Here is a 10,030-nt window from a genome sequence, read left to right on the forward strand (position 1 = left end):
AAATTAAAAATGGCTGCTGACCCGAAAAGAAGAAAATTAAATTACTCAGATTGTGAAACAAGAAAAATTATTGAACTCTTCAGTAGGTATATGCATATTTTAGTATGCAAACAAAACAATTCAGTAACAAATAAGAAAAAACAAGACATCTGGCAAAAGATAACAGTGGCAGTAAATGAAGCTGAGGGTGGATTAGGAAACCGGACAGTCGAAAACGTAAAAAAAAAAAATGGAAAGATCTTCTTCAGGCAGCCAGGAGAGACTCTAGTCTGCTCAAAAAACCCCAACGGGTGGGGGACCCCCTCCTAAAATCTCACCCTACAGCACTATTATAATGGATGTGTTTGGAGATGACTCGCCAGCTTTTACTGGCCTAAAAGACTATGACACTAGTGCCAGCAACATGGATGTAACGGAAGAAAAGCAAGTTGAAGCTGAAGAAGACACAAGTTTTTCTTCCATTTCAAATGATTCATCAGACACCAGTTATGAAGGTAACATTAAAATAGTGGGCTAATAAATAGTTATAGACTATAGACCTGTTTACACTGTGTACGGCGTAACCTACACAGATTTCTGAAGCAATTCATATTTTAATAATGCATTAAACTTTTGCAGATAATCCCAATCCGCCTTTAGCACCGCGGACAGCTCCAAAAAACACGACAGCGTTACCTCCTCGAAGGACAAGGGAACCGGATCTTCAGGCTGTGTTACTGGAGAAAGAAATTAAGAGAGTGGAGATGGAGACAGAGAAGTTAAGGGTAGAAAAGGAGAAGCTTGAGCTAGAGAAACGGAAACTTGCCTTAGAAATCCAGCTGTTAGAGCGAAGGGCCAGCTACACAATCGAGAATGACTGTGTGTTTTTGAACATCTGAATAATCCTATGATGTAAAGAAATGTTCTGTATGTTTTGAATCCCTAATTAAATCCTAAATACATCTTAATATTAAAAAAATCCGCATCAGCAAATCTAATTTGATTTAATAACACACACAATTTAATCAATAGCTAAATAATTTATTTTTACTTGCCAGCAATTATTTTGTACAGCTTTAGTTTATTCACTTTGCTTATGCTTTGTGACAGTTGAAAAAATGTCAAATGTTGAAATGTGAAAAAGTGAAATGTAAAATAAAATAAATAAAGTGCATATTTATCTAAAGCAGATACATTTCGTTTTCTTTTTATACAACATAATATACAATCTTTATACGTTACATTAGGTCTATCTTTTACAGGCTGATTAGCCGAATTATATTGCTTCGGATGAGACGAGCCGCCACATCCTCTTCTGCGACTTGTTCCCTGATGTGTTCTGACCATAGACTGTATAAAAACATGGACGTAGTGTCCGTGACGTCACCCTAGGGTTCCGAAGATAGTTTTTGAAGCTCAAAAGTGGGCGGAGGCGGCCGTATTTACACTGTTAAAATAGCAGGATTTCTGCTATTTATACTACTTAATGCACATAGTGGCAATTATCTGCACCTCAGTATTGTTGTACATTATAAAACAGTATGCAGTAATAACTTATTGAATGTACATTTTTATTTTAATTCAAATTATTAAATGGATGCCACCTTATTGGGACAATAAAGCCCTCCCTACACCTACCCTAACCCTACCCGTTACTTTATTTTCAACTTTTTGATTATTTCCTTCATTTTTATTGAAAATAAATGCTTGTCTGATGTAATGTGATTTGAAATTTGAAAAGGGAGAAAAAAAGTTAGCCAAAAGGTGGATTCGAACCTGGGTCGATCACGTCAAAATGAGCACAACACACGTTTTACCATTTGCCAACAAGGCGGACTATTTGCACTTAGTGTAAATAGACACGCCGTTCAAGTAAACATGAGCCACACACCTGCGCTTGAGCACTCCTATGCAGCGCTCAATGATCGACCTCGTCCGTGAGTGCACATAGTTGAACTGCCTTTCCTGCTCCGTTCGGGGTACCATGACAGGTGTCATTAGCCACTTCTTTAAAGGGTAGCCACTGTCGCCAAGCATTATGCCAGAAAGCCACCCCTCCTCACACATTTGTGCCAGTGCGCTCTCCCTCAAGATGCGTGCGTCATGTGCAGACCCATACCACCGTGCCACCACATCTATTAATTTCATGTTTGCATCACACACAACCTGTACGTTGATTGAGTGAAAGCCTTTCCTATTTACAAAAAGGCACTCATTTTTAGATGGTACCTGAATGCGCACGTGAGTACCATCTATACAGCCAAAGATACCGGGTATGCCGTAATCTCTTCGAAATTTGTCCTTAGTGCATGTGGCCTCCTCCTGGGTGGGTAGACGAACATGTATTTGAGCCCGACTTTGAAGGGCCAGAGACACTCGTTGTATCGCCCGGCAGGCTGTACTTCTGCTTACATTTACCATATCAGCGAATGTATTTTGGAAAGATCCACTGGCATAAAATCGAAGAGATATTAGCACCTGCAGTGTTGGGGACAGCGCTCCGTTCCTGTCTGTTGCGTGCTGTAACTGATGTTGCATTCAATCGTGAGTTCATATTTACGGTCATGTTACTCAAAGCAATGTTTGCAAAAAATCGCTAATATTTGCTAACGTCATATCACTACAGACTGCACGATAGTGCCACAACATATTTTCATGTCTGATCAGGGCGATAACCAACATAGACATTGAGGGGGGCTAGTCCCTCCAATAATTATAAATCGCTAAACAATATAATGTAGCGATTCAGTATTTAAACTGTTATTAATAAAACTTAAAACTAGTAGAAATACTAGAAAACTAGTTCCACCATATCTATTTCCAGGAGTGAACATTTCTCTTTCATTTTTGAAATGGGAGATTGAATTAAGGCTGTTGCAGTTGTTGTCTTCTTTTGGATGTCTTTTACAGGAGAAGAGTTTGTATTTGTATCTTTATGATCCTGCATGAAACTTGTATTAAGATGTGCCTGCTGTTTAATTTGTATAAAGGCAACTGTAAATGCTTGGAGGGCAGGCTCCGAGCCTTGGATCATGACAGTGCCGTTGTGGTATAAGTTCAGAGATAAAATTCTTGATTCCTCATTTCCTTCAGCATCTTCAAATACCAGGATCTGTCTGCCTTTACAGATGCCTCTTTTTGTGGTGAAGGTGAAGTGTTGGCAGAAAGCAGTATGCCATAAGGAGCTGCTTTCAGTGTAGAAGAGCAGGTTGGTCATTGAACTGCGGTCATAGTCAGCAAACAGTGCTTCAGGAGTGTCCTTGATCTGCTTCTGTCTGTGGAGCTGTTTAGAATGCTCCGAGCTCTTCTGAGGGTACACGAAGGGGCGGGGCTTGCATGCTGCAGCGGCCATCGCTGGTTTTCGAATGTAAACAAACAACTGAAAAAAACGGTCTCTTTTTTTTTTTGCTTTTGAGAGTTTCTCTGTGAACTATATACAGTATAGATATTGATGAAAATATCCCTAATATTAAAATATTGATCAAAACCAGTGCATAGACTGTAAAAACAAGACCAAAACGACCATCTTCATTGACACTGCCGTATGAAAAAACATCCAAAATATTCTTCCTGAAGTAAATATTGCTGATTGTTTCAAAAGTGCCTTCCTTACTTTCTGGGACTCTTCCTTATTCGGTAATCTCTCTCTCTCTCTCTCTCTCGATAATCTCAAAAAATTGAAAACCGTTATTTTAAATGGTAATACTATTTTATAATATTACTGTTTTTTTTTTTCCAGAAAAATCTTGCTGATTCCAAATTTTTGAAGGGTAGTGTATATATGTTATATACACATGGCAGGTGACAGATGACAGAGGCAATTTTCTAAATACAGACACAGCTTTGTTATGATATACAATGAGTGTTTTTTTTTTTTTTTTAAATTATGGACTGAAATTACAGACTGATTTAAAAAGCCACTGCAAAGACTTTGGAATAAGCTCGCAATGTTTATTAAAGTCCCAAGAGACAAATAAATTAATTTGTTATTTAAACCATCAATCATGCATATTCAATACCCCGACACCAATGACAGAGCGGCTCCCTTCAGCGTTATCCTTTGTTTTAAAGGGGTCATATGATGCTTTTTTAAAGATCATTATTTTGTGTATTTGGTGTAACAGAATATCTATGCACAATCAGCTTGTAACACTCCAAAGAGAAAGGAAAACTTGAAATCGCATCATATGACCCCTTTAAAGCAAGTCAAATGCAGTAACAGGGAAACTTGTTATATAGACAGAACATGGCCTGAGGCATTTAAAAAGTATGTTTATATCAAACTGTATGAGCACTCTGATTAGTTTTGTTGTTCCTTTTACAGAAGACTCAAGAATTTCTCTCTTTTTCTTGGTTGTTTCAGAGCGGAAGGCTTCAAATGTGGAAGTGACAGCACCAAGGCCATTTTCAGGTGAGTGAAACCAAACAGGACGCTACGTGCCATCGTTAGCCATCCATCAATACTGAGTGCAGACCACTGTCTGTGCTAGGTCTCATTCGAGATGGCATGCGGTGTGATGCTTACAACCCCTGAAACGTACTGCTGTACTGTGCTTCTGGCATCTACACCAACCCTGATTTGCAGTCTTGACTTTTTTTCTTAGTCTTTGGAGAGGTCATGTGGATTTACTCGTAGATGGAAAATCCAATTCTGCTAGCGTAATGAACAGAGAAGGGCTCTGACCCCCTGAGTAAAGATAGCTGGCGAGATGGATTTCACTGGTGGTGGTTGAGGAGATTCCCCCTTCTATGTAAAGCGCTTTGAGTGCCCAGAAAAGCGCTATATAAATGTAAGGAATTATTATTATTAATTATTATTTGTTACTCTTGTCACTTTCGAGTTTCAGCAGGAGTCACGTCTCGTTTTCTCTCAGGTCAAAGTCTGGATTCATCTGACCGTGCAGTTGCATAATATGTTTGGGTCAATCTCACAAAACTTGTGCAGGTCATATTTCACCTCAAAAAAAAAAAAAAAAAAAAAGGAAAAGGTTTACAAGATTATTTTACAAATAAATAATTAAATAAATAAACCTATGTTTTAGAATAATTGTATTGTGTGACATTATTTTCATTCAATTAAAGTACACTCATCATCTACCAAATAATTACTAGATTTTTAAAATTTAATTTACATTTATTTATTTATTATAGTATATTATTTATTTACACTACTGTTCAAAAGTTTACTGTCAGTACGATTTCTGAATGTTTTTGAAAGAAGACTTTCATGCTCGCCAAGACTGCATTTATTTGAACCAAAAATAAATGTAAACAGTAATATTGTGAAAAATTTTTATACAATTTTTTATCAAATATTTTAAAATGTCATTAATTCCATTTATTTATTAATCATCATTACTCCAGCCTTCAGCGTCACATGATCCTTCAGAAATCATTCTAATATGCTGATTTGATGCTCAAGTAATATTTCTGATTATTATCAATGTTAAAAACAGTTGTGCTGCTTAATATTTTTGTGGAAATCATGGATTCTTCATCATGGAAATATCAAAAGAACACCATTTATTTGAAATCTACATTTTTTTTTTAAGATTATAAATGTCTTTACTGTCATTTGGATTTTAAATGTCATTTCTGAATAAAAGTAACAATTGATTTAAAAACAAAAAACTTTAATAAATTTAACAAACTATTAATAAGCATAAAATTAGAAGTTTATTCAGGGAAAACTCTTCGTTAATAATGAAGATGTGATCCCTATTTTAAAGTGTTATCAAATGCTTTACATATATAAAATAAAATATATTGGAAGTTTATTGAAACATATTGAAACAGCCATTATGTTGTTTGAGAGAGTAGAGAGACTGGATTTCATTGCACTGCTTTATGACTGGACAGTTTCTGTTTCCATCTCCATGGCAACAGCAACTTCTCTGGTTGCTGAATCTGTCTTCTTAATTATGGCTAGTGTAGTTCTTCAATTATGTAAACGTGAAATCACACTAGCATTTGGCTCCTCCAGAAATTTCACAGTAATTTTCTTTATTGAAAATATGATTCTTATTTTGCTCTTTAGACTCGATATCATTGCCACATTTGTTTGTTGAGTATGAATTTACAGAAGAGGCTTATATAACAGCGTAAGATGCTGTATTAAAGAATCAGACAGATGCTTTCAATTTCTAGCCTAAAAATGGAGAGCTTTACTCCAGATGTATTTTCAATAATCCTAGAGCCATGCAGACTCTATATCCTTATGCGCAGTCTGACCCTGCAATTTTCTCAGCATTGTTAGAAAGTAAATGCAACACGCTCCATATGATGTGAGATGAGAAACGAGTCTTTTTAGCACCTCCCTGCATAGGCATATACAGTTTCCATGGAGACAGCGAGACCAGAACGCACTGTGGATTTTTTCACAAATGGATCTGGCACGAGCACTTGAAAGGGGAGAGAGTCACAAGCAGGAACCTAATGGTCTTCTAGGATGGCATGCTCAACAGATTTGAAGCGCTCTACGTTGGTTTCAGCTCTGACTCATAGGCGCCGTCCACCATCTTATTTCTTTCTTTTGTCATTGCGCGTGTGGCATTGCGATCACACACTCTGAGGTATACATTTGATGCCACATCTAATTTGTCCAAAATAAGGTCTTCGAAGGCAGCATAATTTCAGTATGAAATAAAAAAGCTACTCTTCCTTAAAATGCAGTCTTGCAGTCTTGTTCACTTGGTTTAGGAACAGACTGAACAGATATGGCTTGTATAGGTCCCTGACATTTCAGTGCGTTTTATATAAGATCACTTGCCCGAGGGATCTATACGGCAAGAGAGAATCAGTTCCACAGAGTAATGTGTTTCGGTCTGTAGTCATCAGTCACAATAGTCGGTTTTCTCTCTCTTTCAGTCCGGATGGCAGCTTCCTGGCAGCTGGCTCTGCAGACGGTGCCATCTACATATGGAATGTGAACACAGGAAACTTGGAAAAACGGCTTCCTGGCATGCACAGGTAACTCAGGGATGGGCCACCATGGACAACCAATCAGGGGTGCATTTCCTAAAAGTATTGATTGCAAACTACGATTTCAGGTTTTGTCATTACCAAACATAGTTCAATGATTTTGTGTTTTCCAAAACCATAGTTCCAACGAACATTGTGTTTGAACTACAACAGTTTCTTGTGGACTAGCCAACATGCAGTACAACCTATATACAGTATGTCATTCCACATTTTCATTCTACATCTTTTACTGTGTAAAAACAATGAAAGCACCATCTCTGAAGAGTGCACAAAATGTGCTCTAAAGCTCTGGCGGAACGTAATACGAAACCTGCAATCGAATCAAGTATCTGAAAATGAAGTGAACCAATGGTGAAATCTGTCCTTAGATGCCATGTTCAATATTTACAGCAATAATCTGACATTAATTCGAACTCAAACCAAATTTATACTCCACCACCATTGTGATGTCATTTACTACAGTTCTATATTGTTGAACCAGTGTGGTTTGAATGACAGTTGTGCAACAAAGTTACTGTGGTTTCGGGAAAGAGTCGTGACAAGCTAGTTAATTTCTCTAATGATTCGTTGTATTATGCAGTGACAGTTCAGTAAAGCTTGATGGATAAAATAGTGGATAGGCATGGCAACAAGACTTCTCCGTTCATTGATTTGATTGGCTATTTGGGTTGACAAACCTATTGTAATCAACCCTCTACATTGCGAGTAAATCACTCGCATATGCGACTAAATCTTCACTCTGGGCGACTACATGATGTCTAATATTAGCCAATGGCTAATAAATTCTCAGATTTTACTCGCCAGTGTGAGAGTTAGAGGCTAAGTATAAGTTTAGCACTAGGGGTGCAACGGTTCTCGGTAAAAAAATCGAACCGTACCGTTCTCCACACATGGTTCGGCATACACTAGTTCAACTTAAATCTGACAATGCATCTGTAATATGGTTTGTTAGAGTTCGGCTAATGCATGTTTCTGTTGATGGATACAAATTCTGGCTTCCCAATACATTACAACAAGAGCGATGAGAGAAACAAAAACAATACATGGACAATCCAGTCACTCTTTAATCAATGCGAGTGCTTTATGCTGGAATAACTGTCATTTATGCCGTCATCACGTGTTGAAAGCGCAGGTGAGACCTGAACAGCACACGTTGCTATCTGTTTAAACTACACTCATTTAAGCCTTGCCAGTTTAAATATTAAAGAGCCAGAAGACGTGAAGCAGTGAGAAGATCTGTGTGTGCACTCATCCGAAGCGCGTGAACCCGCGTCTCAGAACGCTCACAAATATTAAGCTCTCTGTGAAGTATTGTGTTTGAATGGACAAATTCACACAAAAATGATGTCAAAATGCCCGGGATCAGTGCATTCTCTTAAAGTGACAGCACTTTCTTAATGTTAATCAAACAGCAACAACACGGAAATCACTCACTGCTCTTGATCGAATAACTTTTGTAACTTTAATAAGAATTCAACTTTAATTTATACAGTCAAATATGCAATGTTATTTTACATTTGATTTATTCAATTTCTGTACCTAAAAACTGTTAGACCTACCTAAAAAAACTGAAAAGCAGTTTATTTTATTTGTATCTTTTTTCACTGTTTATTTATTTGTGCTGTTGCTTGTAGTTAGATTATTTGTTCTTATTTTCTTTATTTTTATTTGACAATATAGTTTTTTCCCTAAACATAGCACATACCGAACCGTACCGAAACCGTGACTCTAAAACCGCGATACAAACCGAACCGTGAGTAAGTTGAACCGTTGCACCCCTATTTAGCACAGATATATTTTCACTCGCCGAACTCTGACTGAGCGCTTCAGAGTTTCATTCTCTTTCAAGCGATCTGTGCTATTTTTCAATTCATCTGAATGGATGCGCAGCGCACCTGTATTTGACGTACCGTAAACTGTAGTGTAAAGGCGCACGACTCGCCGTCGCTTTGTCTCACACACATGCAAAGAGAGAGACAGAGCGAGACAGTCATACATAACATGTAGAATAAACGCGCTACATGTAAACGATATACTTTGTTGTATTTTCCTGTCAAAATAGCAGCGTTCCTTGGGAATTCTTCAGCTTTTAAGAACCGCCGGGTTTCTCCGGTAGTGGGTGGAACTAATGCGCAAAGGACAATCTCATTGGCTGGCAATCTCATTATCATCCCTGTTTTGATTTCAGCAAATCAATTCGAGCGAACGCAGGCAACGTGATTAATATTCATGAACCCAACAGCTCATTGATCCTTAGTGCGTTTTATATTGTTATTAGTAGAATTCGTAGTAGTATTGCTATCTTATCAGTATCATTATATATATTTTTTCCTTTTTTATAGAAACACTAAATGACAAAACAATATCTTAAGCACCACCACCAGTCCTAAGTTCAGTCAACATGACAAATATGCATTCATACGTGATTATTCTAATTACTAAAGTTCTATCATCATATAATGCTTAATTATCATAATATCATATTGTTTGACTGACTAATGTTAAGTGTACTTTCAGATATTTAAAAAGCTGTGCTCTTTTACAAACATAATATATATTTTAGGGGTGGACCGATACATGTATTCGTACCGAACCGTCACGGTACGGACATCTCGGTTCGGTGCATGAGGCCTTACAACTAAAACAGGCAATTCACCCACAATCCAGAAGGGGGCACCCGCAGCAATGCAACGCTGTTTGATAACCGGCCGCCATCAGAAGAACCCGTGAGATCTTGGCGAATGCCGTGAGTTGCACACTTGAAGATAAAGCCCACAGTTCTGTAATCAGCGGTAAATCTCCATCACCTGCGTGCTTTCACATTTAGCAATATTATTTACACAGAGCCGTTATTCACTGATGAGCTGCGCAAAAAAATCGCGCAAATATGAACGTGGTTTTGCGCAGCTCGTCAGTGAACAACGGCTCTGTGTAGTTAATGCTGCTCATTGTGAAAGCACGCACGTGATGGAGATTTACTGCTGATTACAGAACCAGCTTTACTGATAAGATGCGCGTTAAATATCGCATGCGATTTATCGTGCAGCCCTAATATATATATATATATATA

The 10,030-nt window shown here is 37.7% G+C and overlaps 1 protein-coding gene across 2 annotated transcripts in view; it reads left to right on the top strand.

The window, feature by feature from the left end:
• The window catches only part of LOC107677090 (autophagy-related protein 16-2-like), a 38,481-nt gene that overhangs the window by 26,999 nt on the left and 1,452 nt on the right, over positions 1-10,030 (top strand). For both annotated transcript variants that reach the window (XM_016471887.1, XM_016471888.1), the window contains 2 exons: positions 4,343-4,390; positions 6,847-6,948. In XM_016471887.1, coding sequence (XP_016327373.1) covers positions 4,343-4,390; positions 6,847-6,948 — 150 coding nt within the window. The remainder of the gene's footprint in view (positions 1-4,342; positions 4,391-6,846; positions 6,949-10,030) is intronic.

This window comes from Sinocyclocheilus anshuiensis, unplaced genomic scaffold (genome assembly GCF_001515605.1).
Source record: "Sinocyclocheilus anshuiensis isolate Anshui unplaced genomic scaffold, SAMN03320099.WGS_v1.1 scaffold24, whole genome shotgun sequence".
Lineage (NCBI taxonomy): Eukaryota > Metazoa > Chordata > Actinopteri > Cypriniformes > Cyprinidae > Sinocyclocheilus > Sinocyclocheilus anshuiensis.